This window comes from Cnephaeus nilssonii (assembly GCF_951640355.1).
Source record: "Cnephaeus nilssonii genome assembly, chromosome: 12".
Lineage (NCBI taxonomy): Eukaryota > Metazoa > Chordata > Mammalia > Chiroptera > Vespertilionidae > Cnephaeus > Cnephaeus nilssonii.
Window position 1 is genome coordinate 42,502,766 of NC_137083.1, and position 21,223 is coordinate 42,523,988.

The 21,223-nt window shown below is 43.0% G+C and overlaps 1 protein-coding gene across 1 annotated transcript in view; it reads right to left on the minus strand.

Moving 5' to 3' along the window:
* The window catches only part of LAMB4 (laminin subunit beta 4), a gene marked incomplete at its 5' end in the record, with an annotated part of 89,893 nt that overhangs the window by 31,296 nt on the left and 37,374 nt on the right, over positions 1-21,223 (minus strand). Inside the window, 8 exons of the mRNA XM_079786374.1 lie at positions 646-870; positions 2,562-2,719; positions 3,388-3,619; positions 5,145-5,288; positions 6,663-6,840; positions 10,509-10,629; positions 11,157-11,272; positions 12,701-12,886. Of these exons, the coding sequence (XP_079642500.1) occupies positions 646-870; positions 2,562-2,719; positions 3,388-3,619; positions 5,145-5,288; positions 6,663-6,840; positions 10,509-10,629; positions 11,157-11,272; positions 12,701-12,886 (1,360 nt within the window). The remainder of the gene's footprint in view (positions 1-645; positions 871-2,561; positions 2,720-3,387; positions 3,620-5,144; positions 5,289-6,662; positions 6,841-10,508; positions 10,630-11,156; positions 11,273-12,700; positions 12,887-21,223) is intronic.

Sequence of the window (21,223 nt, forward strand, 5' to 3'; positions counted from 1 at the left end):
CTATGTTCGAAGAGCTCACATAGTAGGCTGTGAGAAAGACTGCAAGTCTCACCTTTTCCCTCATGACATTCACCCAAGTTCCATTTATGTGAAAGATCTGAAACCAAATGGTTTACTAAATTGGGTGAACTGAAATATCACCCAGCTGATATCTCCTAAAAAAGAGAAGTTTATTTCTCCTCTTTCTTTATTCTAGAATTAAACCTATGTCCTCTTCTACATCAGTGATTCTCGTATTTATACATTAAAGTCACTTGATGAGCTTGTCACAATGCATATTTGTGCGTCTCACTCCCAGAGCATCAATTCTGTGGATCTGAGGTACAGCCCAGGAATCTGCATTTTAATGCCTCATCCCCACCCCTAGATGACTCTGGCTCAGTGCACATTGGACCATCCTCCGAGGAATAATGCTCAAAATCCACTAGAGCAATAGTCAGAGAAGGCAAACTAATGACACCAGTGAGTATATTATAGCTGCACCCATTTCTGCTGATGAGTTCAGTGTCCCAGCCCATCACCCAGGGGGTGCTGACACCCTGGCCTAACTGAAATGGGCATGGGAGAGCTTCTACAACACTCATGAGCTTCTGCTCTGCTGCCACAATCCCCCACCCCTTCCCCCCAGGAGGCTTGCAGACTTACTTTGGCAGGTTTGATTGAGGGCTGATCCAAAGTGACCCGGTTTGCAAAGCTGGCAGTTAGGCCCCTGAGTGTTGTGCAGACATTTAAGGCATTCCCCTGTTACTCGGCTGCAGGCCTCTGGATCAGTAACATCAATGTTGTTGTTGCAGGCACATGGCCGGCAAGGTGCTCCAGAAATTCTGGGATTTCCATAGAAACCAGCAGAGCATTCTTCACACTGCTTACCTGAAAGATGGAGAGAGAAAAAGGGAATGAGGTGACAGAGGTTGACAGAGGGGTGTGTGTGTGTGTGTGTGTGTGTGTGTGTGTGTGTGTGTGTGTGTGTGTTGGGCGAGGGGGGATGGAGATTGGTATAAATAGAGAATAATTGGGCACTTCTAGGGATAATGAGAGGTCACACATTGAGGATGAATAAGGAAAAGTGTTCTAATTTAAAACAAAACCTTCATTTTAAGTTATTATTCATTCAGAGGGTAAAATGATTATCCAGGGCTAAAAATCTTTGGTGAAGAATGGATTCTAGTCTTTCTTAAAACCTAAGAGTTGTGGGCACAGGATCCCTGGATCCTTATAGAACCAGGGTCAAAATAGTGTACCCCAGGGCCCAAAGTTCATGTCAGCCCTTCTCCTCCCCAGGGCCCACCCCATCCGGTCCTGGAGGTGAAACAGCAGCAGCCTGAGATATGTGTCTAGCAGTGAAGGTGGCTGAGAGTAGTTTCCTTGAGGTATGAGTACAAGAGGGTGTTCTTACTGAGCACTGGATGCAGAAACCATCCCTTCTCTCCTATACTCTTTGCCCTTCCAACCATGAGGCAACTGCACTTGTTTAGGTTTCCAAACTGTGGGTCTACTCGCCATATTTTGGTTCATCCCATTTAGAAATGCTCTGGGAGCCCAGTTCTTAAAAAATGGCTAACCAAGCCCTGGCTGTTTGGCTCAGTGACAGAATGTTGGCCTGTGGACTGAATGGTCCCGGGTTCGATTCCAATCAAGGGCACATGCCTGGGCTGTGGGCTCGATCCCCAGTAGGGGGCGTGCAGGAGGCAGCTAATTGATGATTCTCATCATTAATGTTTCTGTCTCTCCCTCTCCCTTCCTCTCTGAAATCAATAAAAAAAAAAAAATTAAAAAAAAGGTCAACCAAGCCAAAGTATACAGGGAGAAGAAACTATAAGAGAAAAGGCAATTAATAAGAGATGTGTAACCATAGAGATAATAAAAATATTATCCATGTAATTTATTATCATTATGGTAATTATCACTGAAGAAAATAGAGCACCATATTTCTAAGTGTGATTAAATCAAGTGGACTTCGTAAGTTTTCTTCCTTGTTTACATTACATGTTTACACTCACGCTTAAACTATGCAAAATAAAATTTTTGAGCAACAGATATAAATATTAACTTATGCAGTCTCCATTCAATGCCCAAATCAGTGCTTCCAGACTTCTGGAAAAATTAGTTGTATCTGTGAAATGCCAGTCAAATTGATTGGTCAGAATTATATGAAGAAAGCATTGGACTGGTTATTATTATTATTTTTTACTTTTTAATTGCTTATGTTATATGTAATATACTGTATCACATATATTTACTTTATCACATATATATCTTAACATGTGATGATTTTATTTTAAATAAATTAATTTGATTTAAACTCATTTGGTCAGTTTGTTTTCCAGAACAGTAATAAAATTTATAGCTCAGTGGGATGAATTTTAAATTGTCATCGGTTTTTGAATCATTCAAATTCTTTGTTTATAAAGCAGCAATTTACCACATTGTGTCTTCTTACCATTAACTTATATCATGCAACATTCATTGGGTCAAGGTAGATAAATTATTAATATGTGATTCCTTTTCAGATAGCCATGTGAAATAGAAGCAAACCAACCATCATAAAGTCTCCTGCCTACCTGCATAACCTTGAGCACAATTGCAGATTACATCTGAGTTCCAAGGATTCCGATAACAGGAATGGGCAAAGTACTGATTGCTCGAGGGAACATCTGGACATGGGCAAGGATGGCAGGGCTGTCCTGAAGAAGGATTTCCATAGTAACCATCGATGCATCTGTCAAGGCAATTTATTTTTACCAAAACATTCCCAGGAAAAGCTTACATGTTAGCCAGTGTGCATTTGCTACATGCATCAGGACCATGCAGCTCTGAAAACTCAATTTTTTAGAAGATGCTTATTTGCTCTGCATGAGGATCTTTTGCTGTTGAAAGTCCCATGGTATAGTTATTAAACTCCATACAATAGCACTCAATTTACATGTCTTATTTCAGGAATATAAAAAGCAAGGTGCCAGGCAAATGCTTGTTATTAATTTAATCACACACCGTCTGGCTTATAACAAGATTTTGAAGGATGACAGAATCTTCCTTATCTTCCCACCTAGAACAACCATTCAATACTGTTAGTCTCTACTTAGTGGTCCTTTGAAGAGTGTTACGAGATTAGAACAAAAGAAAAAATTAAAAATAAAAGTACAGCCAGCCAGCATGGTTCAGTGGTTGAGCGCTGACCTAAGAACCAGAAGGTCACAGTTCAATTCCTGATCAGGGCACATGCCCGGTTGCAGGCTCCATCCCCAGTGTGGGGTGTGTGGGAGGCAGCCGATCAATGATTTTGTCATCATTGATGTTTCTCTCTCTCCCTGTCCCTTCCTCTCTGAAATCAATAAAAAATATTTTAAAATAATAAAAATAAAAGTACCATACATATGAATGCCATACCTTTCACAGTTTCTTCCAGTTGTAAACCCCCCACAATTGACGCATGATCCTGTTTCTGGATCACAAAGCTCAGCGAACGAATTACAAAGGCAGGGGTGACAGTTGGGAAATCCAAAATAGCCCTGTAGGCACCCGTCACAGCTGCGGCCAGCCACCTCTTCCTGGCAGGGGCACTGTCCGGTGATTTGGTCACACACGGTGCTCGTTGAGCCTCGAGGGTGGCAGTGACACACTAGATAAAGCAAAGAGAACATGGTGGGGTGGGGGGCAATGGTGTGCTGGTGAAAGCGGTACAGTCCTGATTTTGCAGTCCCTAACTTACCAGCTCACTCTGATCAAGGTGAATAGAGGGAGTCTCTAAAGTGCCTAGAGCAGAGCCTGGCATAGAGTGAGCACCAGGTGACTGTTGGTTAAATAACAATTCACCAATTCATTCAACAAACAGTAAGCTGTGAACAACTGGGTTTGATAAATGTTGTTTATACAGAGGAACTGAACAAGTAGTGTGCTTTTAATGACTTGAACTTCCATATATCTTGGGAGTCAAACTTTAAGACTATAACAAATATAGGAGACCCTTCAAAACTGTCAGAGGGACAGTTTTCACTGGACAAGACAGTAAAGGCCCAACCCTTTTCTGCTACATTGTTGAATTACTTAAGCTGATCTTTCCTATAAAAAATGTAATGCCTGTTTGGTTTACAGGGTGCTACAACATGGAAAAAAAATATTCCTTTGTGTATCTGACCATAAGCAATTCATTTTTTTAAATAAAAAGGAAAAAAAGAGCAGTGATTATCCAGATGGCATGGCTCAATGGTTGAGCATCGACCTATGAACAAGAAGGTCAGGTTTTGATTCCCCATCAGGGCATATGCCTGGGTTTTGAGCTCCAGTAGTGGGTCTGCAGGAGGCAGCTGATCAATAATTCTCTCTCATCATTGATGTTTCTATCTCTCTATCCCTCTTCCTTCCTCTCTGAAATCAATTGAAAAAAAAAAAAAAAGGTGGCCATGGACCCAAGCTGTTTGATGGGCAGTTTGCTAGACAGGCAATGACCAGGAAGGTGTGCCATCTCTCCGAATCATGACTGACAAGATGTTTCCCTACCTGAAAGGAGAATTCATGTACCTGGTGGTTTTCATGGTTCCTAAGGCAGGTTTCTGTGGGGAACAGGATTTCACTAATGGTTTACATCGTAGAATAGAGAACTGCACACGTTGACATGTAGGATAATGGAATTTACTACTGTGGGTGAAGCCCCATCCAAGTCCTTTCAAATGGGCAGATTATAAAATGAGTTCCGAGACTTTGCAACCCCAGCATCAGAAAGCATCATATCCTGGTCACAGTGTTGGCCCCTTCCTCACCTTCCCAATCTCATCACTGTTTTGGCCTTTCCAGCCCCTGGCTTACGGACCAAATCACACAGCTGTGTTTGCACAGCCAACTCCCTTCATGGTGTCCCACAGCCTACCTGGAGACCCTCTATTTGATACAGACTGCAAATTCCCAGAAGCATGAACCATGGTTTCATCATCACTCACACTTCCTTACAGAGCTCTGCACGCTCAGTGCCCAGTGAACGGATAGATGAAGGACGGTAGAAAAAAATTTCCATACATTTTATCTACATAGACAGTCTGAGCAATGTAGTCAAATTCCCACTCTGCTCCCCTTTTAGACTCCACACATCCATTTTCCTCCCTGCGAAACTCCAAGGTTGTGAGCAAGAGCGTCTGTTTTCTGTTACCTACAGTGACAGCCGTGCTGCCCCAGACCGTAGCTTCCTGCTGAGCACCTGTCACAGCGGCGCCCGGCCACGTGAGGCTTACACGGGCACTGGCCTCCCAGTGGGCTGCAGCCGGGCCCGACTGAGCCCTGGGGGTGACACTGGCAGGCTGCAGGGAACGAAAGAAGGATGTTAGAGGTGAAGCAAGGGACAGAGAAGCACCTCATGCTCGTAGTGGCTTTGGTTTACCTCTCTTTCACGTAGTACCTCTCTAGCCTTAATCCCTTCTCTGTGAAAGGGGGATAAGGTGGGATTATACGGATTAAAGGCAATAATGCTTATGAAGTACTTAGAACAGTGTTTGGCATCTAATAAATGCTCAATAAACATTACTTAAATGTAACAACAATAAACATTACTTAAGTTAATGAAAGGCTTAAAATAAATTATTTTAATAATTAATTGTTCCAATTTAGTTATTATTATTATTGATATTATTATTGATATTATTATTACTTCAATTCCCAATGATCTATGTTGGTGCTGGACTATACCTTTGAATTTTCTTATTCCATACTTTTCATGAGATTATGGACAGCCTGAAGACATAGCCCTTCAGTATGAAAGAAAAAGCATTTGCCTGGGCCCGGCCAATGTGGGTCAGTGGTTGAGCACCAACCTATGAACCAGAGGTCACGGTTCAACTCCCAGTCAAGGCACATGCCTGGGTTATGGGCTTGATCCCCAGTAGGGGGCGTGCAGGAGACAGCCAATCAATGATTCTCACTTATCATTGATGTTTCTATCCCTCTGTCCCTCTCCCCTCCTCTCTCTGAAATCAATAAAAACATAGTTTTAAAAAAACAAATACCTGGAACTTAGGAAGACCAGGGTCTCACTGTAGCTGTCACTCTATAGCAGTAGTTCTCAATGGGGGGGGGGGGGGGGGAGGGGGAATTTTGCTCCTAAGGGACATATGTCACAGTTTGCAGACATTTATGGATGTCACAAACAGGGCAAAGGTCCTACTAGTATTAGGTAGGTAGATGATAGGGATGTTGCTAAACATCTTACAATGTACAGGACAGACCTCACCCCATCCCCACAACGAGGTATTATCCAGGCCAAAATTTGGAAACCACCTGGGGTGAGAAACCTGCTCTAAACTTAGTGCAATGGGCAAGTAACGTTTTTAGACCTTAATGGTCTCATTTATTAAGTGACGGTTTGGGGATGAAAGAAGTTGTTTAGAGTTCATTTCAGACCTGAAATCCCAGGATTCTAAGTAAATATACTTTTAGGACTATTATTCCAGAAATCTAGCATCTTAATGCTACTGCTGCAAGGCTCCGCTCTCTGTCCAGTTCCGGTACCGCACATTCTGATTCCAGCACATCAACAGCTTGCTCTGTGTATCTAATCATCAGGCAAGACTGGTTGTTTGGAATCGATGCTAAAATAAATTAAGTTGATTCACTCATGTTCCAAAAAAGCATTTTTACAAGTAGCGGTGCTTCAGGAGAGCCTACTCAGGGATACTCACCCACGGCCCCATCGTGTAGCCTGGCAGACACGCTGACTGTAAGCCTTTCACACGCACCGGGGAGCACCTGAGCGCCTGGTTCTGAGGCAATTTCAACACAGGAGTGCAGCTGATGTCCTTCCAAGTCCTGCTTGCTGTAGAAATCCCCCAGTGCATCGATTTGGGGAAGAAGACCAAGCTTTTAAAATAACGAGAAAAGAAGACATGTTCATAGATTCCAGTTATAAAAAAAAAATCAGATCCGTATATGAGAGTAATAACTAAAAAGGGACTAAATTCTGTTCTTTAAATTGCTTATGACTAAATATTTTATGATTTTCAACTTACTTAAGAAGCCTTTAACTATATATTTTCATTTATTGATCAACGGCAAAGGAAATAAATGAGCCTGTATCTTTTTAGGGTCCTTATTACTATATTTTTAACTTGCTAATAAATTTGTCTTAGGGTTAAAAGACTGTTAACTAGGCTACTTGTAATAAGAAATTGTGGGCATTTCATAGTGTTACCATGGTGTGGAAATCACTGCCTTAGTCTGTAATCATACAACGCGCAACCATTTTCTCCTACTGGGCATCCTGGGTCAGGGACTGTGGGGTCACTGTGCCCTGCGCAGATCTTCCTGCCTGCCAGCTGCCATGGCGTTGACTGTGAAAGGCTTACAGCTGTCCTCTTCTCCAGAAAACTGGGGTCTGCCACCTTGTCCAGGAGTTACTGCACTCACGGGGGGCCAGGGGGAGGGGTGGTGAGCCTGTAGCCGATGACTCGGGCACACACAGGCCCACCACTTTGCCTCTGGGTGGAACCAATTCCGTGGTGTGATTCGTGGTCCAGAGCTCCCGGGGATCAGGCTGAAGCTACACTTCAGAGACCACATCCTTCTTCGGTCCCTCCCTGCCCTCTCTTAGCCCCTCACTCCTCTTCTCCTGCCCACATGCCCTCAATAAATCAGGTGCGCCCGAGTCCCTGAGGAATCTGATCTCAAACAGGGGCCTACGGCCTTTTCTGAGATTGAGAGTTTGCCAAGATCAGCTTACTCTCTTAATTGTTATTTAGGTTTTAGGGGCTTCATACTTACATAAGAGAATGATTGCTTGAAAACTGATCAAATGGATATATTTTTAAGTTAATTTCAAATGATCTACTTCTATTGTGTATCTAGCAAACACCATTGCCATGATTTTGTTTACGTCACTATCTTCTGTATCAGGCTGAGAATTCTTAGAGGGCGAGAACAGTATTTTACACCCAGGAACCAGCACAGAGCCTGGTTCATACACACTCAATAGATAGGGGACAAATGGATAATTTAAATGGATGCATTTAATACATCATCAAGTGATAATCTTGGGAGTTTATGAAGTTTAGAAATATTTAGGATATGGATTTAAAATGAGGAGTCAGTTGGCTCTTATAAATGTGAATTTTATGACTACTATTATTATTAATAATAACATCCCTTTGTGATTTAGGACTTCCTTATGTTCCTCCTTTTCCTTTCTTTATGCTGCCTGGGTTCCCAACTCTTAGCTTTATTTCCCCTGAATTAAACCTGTTAGATATGATTTTCTCTATTTGTAACTCATATGTTGGTTCATGAGCACAGTTCTATTTAAAACTCCTCGGCAGAGAATATGAATTGTGTAGCTAGGAGAATAACGATAGTTTGAATTTCACATTCAAGAGTTTGTTTCTACTTTCTACTTAATTTCTACCATAATATGGTAGAACCTCACCACGATTTATGTAGCGCCCCCCCACCCGCCCGGGTCCAGGCTTTAGACCACCTTTGGTTAAAATTGCCATATAAAATACAAATCACCTAGTTAAAACTGAATTTCAGAGAGGCAATGACTAATTTTTATTTAGTATAGATATGTCTCATGCAATATTTGAGGGCAATATTTGGGACATACTTAATACCACATTCAAATTTAACTAGGTGTCCTTCCTTCCTTCCTTCCTTCTTTCCTTCCTTCCTTCCTTCCTTCCTTCCTTCCTTCCTTCCTTCCTTCCTTCCTTCCTTCCTTCCTTCCTTCCTTGCCTTTTTTGCTAAATCCTGAAATCTACCATTGGTAAAATAATCTTAAAACAATTGCATTTTTTGATGCTATAATAGATGAGCTTGTTGAATAAAATCCAAGCTATACCTGATTCACATTGAATTTTATAGTAGATGATGAAATAACAAAGTTTGAGGATATAAATTTAAAATGTTCAATGGCAAAAACTGAACTTTGAAGACTCATTTCACAAAGTATAGATACATCTAATTAAATCAGGGATCAACAAACTTCTTCCTATAAAAGGCCAGGTAGTAAATATTTTTGGCTTTGAGGCCCTAAAGTCTCTGTAGTAAGTGCTCAGCTCTGCCTCTGTAGCTTGAAAGCAGCCGTAGATAATACATAAAAACAGGCCATGGCTGTGTTCTAATATAATTTGTAGGTTGCCGTTTGCCAATTAAATCAAGATATTGTAGAGATTCTTACAAATATTTAAAAATACAAGTTAAACAAAGCAATTGGATTTCTATACACAAAATTACTTTTAAAAATTCCCAAACAATTCTATACAATTCTGCTGAAGATGGATGAAACTGGTACTTTCACTGGCAATTCTGAAAATTAGTTGAAGTATAGCTCCAGAAATTAATTTGATAAGTTATTTCAAGAGCCATAAAACTTTAGATAAATAGGGCTATATTTTAAAACACTAAAAAATATGTACCAACTATACATACTGACAAATAGAAGAAACTATTCCACAAGAAGGGGACTAGATTAGTAAATTACATAAATTTACTCAGTGCCAAACTCTGCCCAGTGACAAGCCTGGATCTGAAGTGCATAGAGTGGAGGTTTAGAATGACGGTCTGTGGTCCAACTCTGTGGGGGAAAGATGCTGAAAGGAGTCACTCAAAACAAACAAACAAACAAACAAATAAAAAACAAACAAAAACAAAATAGAAACAGACTCATAGACACAGAGAACAAACAGATAGCTGCCGGATGGGAGGGGTGTTGGCGGTCTGGGTGAAAAAGGTGAAGGGAGTAAGAAGTACACATTGGTAGTTACTGAATAGTCGCAGAGATGTAAAGCACAGAATAGAGAATAGAGTCCATAATATTATAGTAATAGTAAGTATGTTCAGAGAGCACTTTGTAAAGTGTATGATTATCTAACCTCTATGCTGTACACCTGAAACTAATACAAAAAATATTGAATGTAAACTGTAATTGAAAAGTAAAATTTAGAAACAGTCACTCAAAGAAATACTATGCATTGTTCCTAGAAATAAGACTACATAAACATAGTAAAAAATGCTTATGATATAATGCGGAGTGAAAAATGTCACATCCATACTTGTATGAGCACTCTGATTCCAATATAAAAGCATACTATGCATAAATGGGAGTTTGCAAGATGCTAATTTTAAAGTGGTGGGATTCCCCCTGAAACTCAGTAATGCTGTCCTGGCTCAGGGCAGGGGCTCTGCAATCAGACAGTCTGGCTCTGACTCCAGACTCCTCACTACTAGCTCCGTGACCCTGAGCTAGTCCTGTCGTCTACAGATGAGAATAATCATAGTACCGACCTTATAGGGTTGTTGACTCTATAAGGCTATAAATGATAGAATATGTAAAACACTTCAAACCATTACTGGCACATACTGTTCTGTAAGATTTTCAATTGTTATTAGGTGACTTTTAGAGAGAATAGCTGATTTTTGGAATGAAACAAATACATTCACACTTCTCAAGAAACATTTCACCAGAGAGTCTACACATGGGATTTTAATGGAGCTCAGTTTAGAAGGCAGCACCCACCAAGCTCTGTGATACTTACAGAATCAACAAGGATGTGTGAATGAGCGTGGGACCCTCCTTCCACGGGCTGGGAAAAATAGACGTCTATGGAATATTGTACATCTGGTTCTAAACAGATGGGTGTGGGAAGCAGCACGACTCTGTATTAAGAGAAATAAAGCAAAAATTCAATGAGAAAAGTACAGTTATGTCACGGAAGTGACCCCGGTGTTTGGTAGCGTTCCACCTATGCTGCGATGTGGGGTGGAGGCGGTCCAGGTGGACAGTAAACGCAGGCTCTCCATGGCTCTTGCACAGGTTGTACCAAAGAGCAAGGCCTTAGAAACGATTGGCCGTGGGTTGTCATGACTGCTGTGGGGAAAAGATAATACAAATGCCCTTCATCCTACCTGCCATGCTAATATCAACAGGGTCTCTGGTTTATTTTGCCACAAATCTCTGATGAGGCAAAATTAGTAGCTTTTTACCTCACAGACTCTCAGCTGAGATAACTGAATATTTTACTCTTATTCTTGTAGCATTTCACTTTCTCACATCTCAAAGCCGTTGAGGGAAATGGGAAAGGGTTAATACATCTCTTCTCCCACTTAGTTCCTGAATACGAGTTACTGATAGATGAACAAAATGCTGGAAACCTCCAATGTTTGAGGACAGGTCCGGAGCATACCTCGAGGTCGCTGGTAAGGCGAAAGACTGAGGCTTCCGCGGTGGGATCTCGCGTGTACAGTGCTCGCTGCCCCCAGGGGGGTTAACCACAATCTGGACAGCCCAGCCAGCTGCGGACTAGATAGGCGGGACATAACAGCACGTCACTGTGAGGCTGTGGGAGCCTGTTTTGCATGCACAAACATATACCTGATGAACACTGCATGGGATCGAATTTGTAACCCAGGGCCCATTTGGCAAACAGAATTTTCTAGTTGAAAAAAGTCTTAGAGGTTCACTCTCAGGCCCAACTCTCTGGTGTCTGAATTGTGACCCAGGTAGAGGCATATTGTTTCTGGCCACAGCGACATAGTTCACGAGCCTGAAAGAACGCTGGTTTTCCTGACACGTCTTCCCTTTGACCCCTGCCTTCCAAAGCAGCAGTTAACTCATCATGTTCATAAATCATAGGACAAAAACAAAAATTTGGAATTCTTCACGAAAGGAGATGTATTTTTTCACATTATTACATAAATATTAGTATATAAATATATTATATAAATTATATGATTTAGTTATTTTATTACCAGATGTATTTATATTTGTTTATATGCCAATTAGCTATCCTCTGAAAACCTTACAATTTGGAAAAGCATTTTAAAGCTGTTAGAGATGTGCCTTCTCAATGGAAAAATTTATATATATATATATATATATATATTTGACAACTTTCTTGTCATACTCACCAGGTCAAAGTTCATTGAAGCCCCTTGGCTTTTGAGTGTAAGTGGGAAACAGAGAATTATGTCATATCAAGATTTTCAAAACGGATCAGCAGCTCTGGTCATAAGCACACAGTGAGCGCTTCCAGAACGTGGTCCCTAGAGCGACTTTGGAACCATCCGCCCTCCCCCCGCTCCCCCCTCCCCCCCCGCCATAGAAAATATTTTTCAGGGGAGATGGTCTGTGGGGTTTCAGATTATCAAAGAAAAGTTTATACAAAGAAAAGGTTAGAAGCTATTGCTTTAGATCAGGTATTTTCCTAATTTGTTCCCTATTCTGTTCTAGACACTTCTTAAAAGGCCGGGAAGGGTAGTAAGGCGATGGGAGACAAGAGGGCAGCCTGCTTCCAGCGTTTCTCTTCTTCCAGGGAAAGTCCAAATGCAAATAAATGCTTCTGCTGCAGTCCTGGAGTCTGAGTCTCTGCACGATGTTAGTTTATTAAGTTTTTAGAAAAAAAGTCCCAGGAGAGGCAGGGTTTATGTTCTTTTAGTTATTTATTATTCTTATACAAACATTCCATCACCACTTCCTTAGATCGAGTGCCTTAAATATATAACTCCAACTTTAGCTTCTCTCCCTGGAATAAAGCATGTGCTCATATGGCTCACTATGTTGCTTTAATATCTTTAGGAAACCCTTTGGTGTATAATGCTCTCCAGATGTTCTACTTCTTCTGCAAATGCTTTGATGATAAACATATCTAGCAAGACTGGGATGGAAACATTTAGTGCAAGAATGTATTTCAATCTTTCACCATTTGAAGGCATTGGACTTAAAGAATACCTGAGATTCATAGCGAATGGCCACGGTGAAGTCCATGGGAGAGGGAATGTTGTTGACAGCAAATCTTAAGCCAGTCCCAGGGAGAACCCTGGCAAATCCAGGCCCAGTCCACGTAACAGGCATCCCGGGAACTGGCTCTCGGAAAACAACGTGAACGGCAGGCACCCGGCCAAAAGTCACTGAGCCCTAAAATCAGAGAGAAATGTACATAAGCTTTGCCAATAGTCAAGGCCTGGAAGAGTTCGGAGAAGAAAAGAAAAGAAACCCACATATTTCCGTATATGATCCATCTGAGTCACGGATAAATTATTCCACCCAGGATCCAGGCCAGAGTACAGCTGAGAATAGCGTGCTCAGTCTGCAGCTTTGGAACATATGTTACGTACAGGATGATTGATTTGAAAGCAGTGTCACTGGAAACCACCTTAATTTTAAGTACTCCGTGTGCTAATGAATTCAGCAAATTCCACATTGATGACCTTGGGCTTTCTCAGCTATAACTGTAGGACCCTGGCCAAAATATGGAAAGAAAGAAAAGATTCCCATGCCTAGTTCATGGATCTTGCCTAAATGTCTGATGACAATGAGAAAACTCACATGTATTTATTTAGATATTTCTTCCATGCAAACATGAGAAATGGTCTTCTATCTGCTTGGAGGCAGATAAGCACAAAACTCACTCACTTGATTAACATCCCCAAAAGGCTCTGTACGAGATGTCAGCCTGGGGCCATCTGGATCCTGTAGATAATTTTTCTTTAATGGCTTTTGCATCTGCCTCTCCACACTCACAGCCTCCACGGGAATTCTGCCCCTTGTTGCTTTTGCCTGTATTGCTGCAACCCTCTTGGCAGGTCTCTCCATTCTCTCCCAAGTCCAATACATATTACGCACCACTGCCAGCAAGCATTTCAAACTCTAACTGCCAACAGAATCACGCCCAAATTACTTAGCCTGGAGTTCAAGTTGCTCTGTGATCTACCTCAAACTTCTCTTCGTTGGATTCATGTTTACTTAGTAACAATTCCATGTCAGCCTCTGAATTAGGAGTGTTAAGATGAGTAGGTCAGAGTGCCTGCCACAGAGCAGTTCAGAATCTTGCACTGGAGGCAGACATGTGAGTGAGAAACTATACGCCCAGGTTTCAAAAGACAGGGGTATATGTAAACTCGTCCACATGCAACATTTTCCAACATTGTAGAAACACTCTCACAATTGCAGTAGATGCTGTAGGTGCCTCTCTGGCTGGTGCACCATCACCCACTTGCTGTGTGTGTGTGTTGCCTCCCCTTCTCTGGAGAATTGTCCTCCTACACCCCCCATGACAGCTCGCAGTGAAGGCTGGCCTGGTTGTCTTGGGGAGCGGGACAGCTTTGTCTGCAGTGTTCACTTCTGAATGCCCTATGGATCAAGGCTTGTTTCACTTGAGACCACATTTTACTCTTTCCCCTTCTCTATCTTGTTTTCTTTGCTCTCTCAAAGAGTTTCCCTGGAGCCCTGGCCAGGTAACTCAGTTGGTTAGAGTGTCGTCCCAATAGACAAGGTTGTGGGGTCGATCCCCAGTCAGGGCACAAGAATCTACCAATGAATACATAAATGAAGTAGAGCAATGGATATGTCTCTCTCTTAAATCAATTTTAAAAAAAAGTTTTTCTTGAAAACACTTCCTTAATAAATCATTTGTACCAGAATCCAGTCTTAGGCTTTGTTTCCAAGGCTTTTGTTCTGACCTGAGACTGTTGGTACCAGTCTCCCTAAAAGTGGACTGACTCAGATGCAGTTCTGGAGGTGGCTCATGTACTGTTCATCTGGCAGTGAGAACCCTGTGAGTAACACAACTGATGATCCCTGGTGTGCAGTAGCAGAGCAACTGCTAACACTGTCATCTCCGGAGAGCTGGGGCAGCACAAAGGGGGAGGGGAGGCACTGGCATGAGTAATATTTCTGGCATTGAGAGATACGGGGGAATCTATAATAATAAAAGTATAATACGCTAATTAGACTGGACAGCCGAACGACCTTTCGGACATCCTTCTGGACAAAGCCACCCCGGCGGGGGCCAAGGCAGAGGCAGTTAGGGGCAATCAGGCAGGCAGGCGAGTGGTTAGGGGCAATCAGGCAGGCAGGCAAGCAGTTAGGGGTGATCAGGCAGGCAGGTGAGCAGTTAGGGGCGATCAGGCAGGCAGGCAGGCGAGCAGTTAAGGGCGATGAGGCAGGCATGCAGAGTGGTCAGGGGCAATAAGGCAGGCAGGTAGGTGAATGGTTAGGAGCCAGTAGTTCTGGATTGTGAGAGGGATGTCCAATTGTGAGAGGGATGTGCTAAAATTCATTAGCACACTGGATGTTGGCCATCCCCCTAGAGGGATGAGGGCACCCCTCCCCGGTGCATGAATTTCGTGCACTGGGCCTCTAGCAGTAATTATAAGGACTGTGGAAATGGGTGGCTGTTGTTGGAAGCCACTGATGCTTTCATGAGAGAAGATGACAAGCTCAGGGAAATCAGCCACCCTTTTAGAGCAAAGTGTGAGAATCAGAGGGCCCCTTGGTGGCATTTAAAGAAATTCTCCTAGAGGAGGGGAGAAATGAAGACCAGGCAAAAAGCTTAACTGTAAGAGCTGTAGAACTTCAGAGAAGGCAGAATTCTCAGCTTAGGTAAGTCACCTATGCCAAAGGCAGGCCCTTCACAGGCAAGCAATGGATCTTGAGATATGGGTGATATCCAAGAGAACCTTGAACCCTAAGGCTCTCCTGAGCACTCTTGGACTGTAGAAGCAATCCGTTTACTCTTATTGGAAAATTGAGACATCCCCAGTCCATTTCTAACACATTTGAAGACAATGCCAAAACCTTCAATGATTGCAGGTATCTTAAAAAATGTATACCATCCTCAGGATCTGCCTGTACATCTCCTTCTGACCACTTTCCTGACAACTAGAATCAAGTTTTTCAGCATGAACTGACAGGGAAAGTGCTGGATCTCTGAGAGGGACCTGGTTAACATCTACTAGCAGCAACTGGGAAAGAATGGCTGGGTATAGATCTTGAGGGTTCTAGACCATGGGGGCAGAATAGGAAACTGGGTAAGGAGAGTTAGTTGATTTGGGGGTCACCAGTACGCTAGAATCTAATGCCCTGGCAAGGGCCCTAGAACTCTGGGAGACAGATCTAATATGTTGCTGGAGTAGCTCTTAGAAGCTTGGCAAAAATTGTGGCCAAGACTAATGAAGTAGAGGTGTCAGAACTGTTGTATCAGCCTGTGGAGAAAATACTATAAAGCTAATAAAAGTAGGAATGTGTCCTGGCTGGGTAGCTCAGTTGGTTAGAGTGTCGTTCCCATATGCCATGGTTGCAGGTTTCATCCCTGGTCAGGGCACATACAAGAATCAACCAATAAATGAATAAAGTGGAACAATGAATCAATGTTTCTCTCTCTCTCTCTCTCTCTCTCTCTCTCTCTCTCTCTCTCAAAAAAAAAAAAAAAGCAGTCATGTTAGTATGAATCTAAGGTACAAGACTAGAAACCCTCCCAACTGACTATGTTTTGGGGAAATCTGGACTTTCCATTTTTCAAGACAGTAAGGAATGAACTGGTGAGGGGGTAGCACCAGCATCACTGAGAAGCTGAGTACTGGGTATCCTTCAAAGGCTGGTAGGATAAACCAGTACAAAACGGAGCTCCTTCATATCAAGGTGGAGAAGAGGACCTAAACTATCAAAGGGTGGGTAACACCTAACTTTCAAAAGCAACATGAGTATAATTATATGAGCAGCAAAGTTGGAATAGGAGACAAAGGGGCCTGATCCACAGGAATCTTCTGTGAAGATGATTAATAGAGCATGGTGTTCCTAGGAGAAGATAGATGAGCAGTCGACAAAAGTATTGCTTAATATACGTAATCAAAAGTGATCAGGTATGAATTAGCAGAAGGCTGAGGTCACCTGACCTAATGGGAATACATGATCCTTTGCCAAGCTTTCAGATCTGAGCCACATCTCAGACCCAGACCCAGTGGCTGAATGAGAGCCTAGGTCTCCATGAGGAAAGACTCTTCAACACCACGGTAAGTGTGATTCTTTCACTTATTTCCCAAAGAGATCTATGGTTATTTACATGAGTTGATTGGGGAAGGGAAAATATCTAGATTTTTCCAAGGGCTGGTGGATACAGAACCAGAGTTGATGCTGATAATCAGGTACCTGAAGTGCACCAGGGTGCCTGTATTAGAATATAAGGGTCAGGTGATAAATGGAGTCCTGGCCCAGGTCCTTTTCACAGTGGGTTCTCTGGGTTTACTGAACCACACACTGATCGTTTCCTCCAATTCCTGAATATGTCATTGGAATGGGCCTGCTTAGCAGAGGACATCCATTCTCTGACCTGCAGGGTAAAAGCTGCTATAGTAGCAAATGCCACGTATAAGCTTGTGACATGGCCAACCTACACCCACACCCTACCAAGCCAAGGTAGCAAATAAAAAACAATAATGCAAATCAGAGGCATCCTCAAAGTGCCACTCTCAATATGATTGATGGTTCCCATCATATTCCCATTACAAACAACACAAACATAACCAAGTTGTAGCTCTGTTTGTATCTGTTGTGCTAGATGGAGTATTTTTATCAGAGTAGATAAACACCACCCTAGTCTATGATATGCAGTTACTGATATGCAAAATGTGTTCTTTCTCATCCCCTATAAGAAGAAACAGAAACATTCTGTATTTACATGGAATGGGTAGTAGTGTATCTTCAGTTTTATCCCAAGGCTGTTAATTCTCCTTCTCTCCACAGCAGTATAGCCCAAAAGGATTTGGATCATCCAGATATTCCACAAAATAGTATAGTAAAACCTTGATATAATGGACTAATTTGGGCAAAGGGGTGTCCGTTAAAGCCGAAAGTCCATCTCTCTATATAAAAGGCTAATATGCAGTGTCCCCTCGGGAGTTCAACTGTGAGACTGTGAGTTCGATTGCTCACTATGATGTGCACTGACGACCAGGAGGTGGCGTGGAACATGGAGAGCGACCGGAGGTGGTGGGGTGCTGAGGGAGTGAGGGAAGGAGGAGGTGGGGAACCTGATCGGCCCTGATCGCCAGCCAGGCCTAGGGACCCTGCCCATGCCTGAATTTCGTGCACTGGGCCTCTAGTTATATAATAAAGTGGGTTCTCTGAATGTGTATGTTAAAAAATTGACAAATTAGTTTACCTGTTTTTACTGATGTAGACATGTTTTGTGTAATTAAAATTAAGTATGTATGAAAAGTTTAAGTTTGCAGAAAATTTTTCTATATGCATTACTATAATAGGTCTAGTAAATGCATGCATTCACCAGTCACTGGGAATAAACAGATGCACACGGTGGGGCGGGGCTTAGCACAGGTTGGAACATAGACCAGCATATGTTCAAACTTCTGCAGAAAGTCACACCATGTGGCAAGAGAACTAGTTACCATGTGCGATGCAGTGTGATCACATGCTAATCATTCGGGGAACATTGTTTACGAGTGGTGACGGGTTTAAATACGTAGACTAGAGTTGTAGATATGTAATATTTATTTATGTCGGTGAAATCACTACAGTGTTTCTTTCAACATATGGCCTATTTGCTAAAATTTATTAAAAATAACAATGGATTAATAACAAAAAATAATCTGTTAATTTAACTGAAAGCAAATCTTGGTTAAAAGCATTTTAAAATGGGCAGGGTGTTAATTTTCACATGTGACATATGGATGGGAAGTTTTATCTATTAAATCAGAAGTCTATTAAATTGAGGTCTTCAAAATCGAGGGTTTACTGTACACTGATCCCCTATATTGGAGGATAGTGAAGTGGGCCCCTTGGTCCAAGGTGATGTTATGTGGTCTCCCACAGTAAGAATCCGACACGCCATGGCCTTGGACAGCACCACTCTCTGAGGGCTCACGGAGTATCTGAATCATCAGCATGGGAAAACACAACATTTCCTCAGCTCAAGTGACCTAATTTACAGCAAAAGAAGTGTAGCAGGAGTCATCTGACTTTGGGAGCAACTGCTGCTACACAAACCACGCCATCTAGAAGATGCTGACCTGAGATGGCAGTGGAATGGGGACCTTTAAAGATGCATCACTAGCTTGGAAATGGCACCTTGTGAGATGGGGCAGTATTCTTTAGAACATTACTTACTCCTTGAACCAATGGCCTTTATGTGTCCCCAGAAGGGAGAGAACATGGGTTTGGGAACCAAGGAGAAGTAGCCAAGCTCATTGTCTCTCATAGTGACCATAAGAATCTGGCCTTCTGGTCTTTGCAACATTAGGCTGTGTGGGTCTAGATGTCTTGATTCTTGGCCAGGGACAAAAAATGCCACTAACCTTACAGCTATGGCTGTTGCATGGTTACTTGGGCTCCTCATGCCTGTAGACCAGCAGGCATGGAAGGAATCCCCATAATTGGCAAGGCTGGTGCTGCACAAAGGGGACACAAGAAATACGTACTAGTAGTCCTGAGGTGAGCCACTGAGGCAGCTTTGGAGCCCCACTTTCCCCTGCCCAGCCTGCTGACCTCGCTCCCTTGCAGGTTTCTCCTGATGAGTGCTCCCTCAATAAAGCACATTCACCCGAATCTCTGTTGTTATCCCCGCTTCCAGGGAACCCAACCTAAGGCAATAAATCAGCACGCACACGTACGCACACATTCACATAAAACGGAAATAAAATTTTCACACAAAAAAATATGCCCTTGTTTTGTATTCTGTTGTGCTAAGCTGACCTTGTCCATTGATTTCAGACCTACTTCCTAATAGGAATGACCTACAGTTTTGAAAACTACTGATCTACGGGACCTCAGAGGTGGAAGCAATGAATTATGCCCAGATGTCAGGGTAGGGAATGTCAGAGAAAGGTAAATCTGAATGGGGTCTTCAGGGGTGGGTAGAAGGTCTGCATACCAGGCACGCGTTAGGAGAGTAGCTTATGAAGGCTGAGAGCAGTGCTTCTCCAAGTGCTGTCATGGACACCGTATGGAATCACCTTGGGAGGCTTGGCAAACATGCAGATTTCCTGACCAGCCTCGGACTCAGCATCTCAAGGGGAAGGCCCTAGAACATGCATTCGAAATGAACTCCCAGGGTTCTACTTGCACACAGTACGACTTGAGGCTGACTGGCCTGTGTCCCAGGGAGCCCAGGGAGCCCAGTCAGCCTCAGGGAGGGGGAAGTGACGGCTTCCCGCCCTTCTCATTCAGGAGGACTTCAGGATGAGAAGCCAGAGAAGGCTCCCTGGGCCAGCGGCAGGGCCACAGAAGCAGGAGAGAGCCAGGCCACCATGACTGGCATGTGGGGATGCCCAGGGAGGAACAGCGCTACCCAGCCTTCGTGGACCCCGGCAGCAGGAGCCAGTTGTCCCTAAACTGAAGTCCACGTCACGTACGCGCACCTCTTTCGTGTACTTGGCCCACCTGGCACACGTTAGTTGTTTGTGCACATGGCTCATTTCCCAACGACAACCTTAGCGACAGGTTCCATGGCTAAATATTTCTGTTGCCATTCATTCAACCACTTCATTCACATAAGAAGGTCTCTTCTATGAAATGAACCGTTTCAGGTCCTAGGTTTGTAAACAAGACAGCCAACGTCTGTTTTCGTTTGCTTTCGCAACGTGCCCACTCACGCACATGCACAAGGGAACTCTCGGTAAAGATCCCGGCGTAACGACTAAACGAACGACATGGGCCTGAAGCAGTCCCAGCGTTGAGTGAACAATGGTTGCCTGGCTGTGAGGTCCTCAGGCCCCCTCCGGCCTTCTGACGCCACTGGAGCAGGGCCCCGGGGAGGTGGCATCGTCCTGGCCCTCACACCAGCACGGACCGACTACAGCCGCCTTGGAATCGAGGGCAAAGCCATGCACCATCCCCAGGGACATCAGCATGTTTCATTTCTCAAGTTAGGAGGAGAGCCATTTCTCAGAACTGTACCTTTTTCTTACTAAAATGACAAGAAATTGTGGATTCACAGTACCCGAGACTCTAACCCTTCAGAATCCAGCTTTCCAGAAATTCTTGTTGTGGAAAGAAATAAAGCTATCAAAGTTTTGCACCAAAGGGGCTCTAACTACTTGGGGCTTGCTTCTTCCTTTCCTCCACTCTATTCTTGAGGATAACAGAGCTCACACTGACTGGGTACTGGGTACACGTACCAGGCACAGCTCTGGGTGCATCTGGGTTAGTGGTTGAAGGCACGACAGAAATGGCCATGAAGAAACGGCTTACCTCGCTCTGCTGGTCAGCATGTATGCTCTGTTCCTGACTTCTCTTCAATATTATATTTCCTTTGTCAATTATGAAATAGTTTTCTTGTTGCTGCAAATACACATCACATGTAGGCAAAGCTGTTGCTAATATCTTAAAAAGAAAAGAAATGACAGCTCAAGTAAGCAACAAAGGACCCAATTATACCATAGTTGAAGAATTTCAAATTATACCATAATTTAAAAGGTAATTATGATTCTCATTTAATAGCCTCAGGAAGCAGTCATGGAG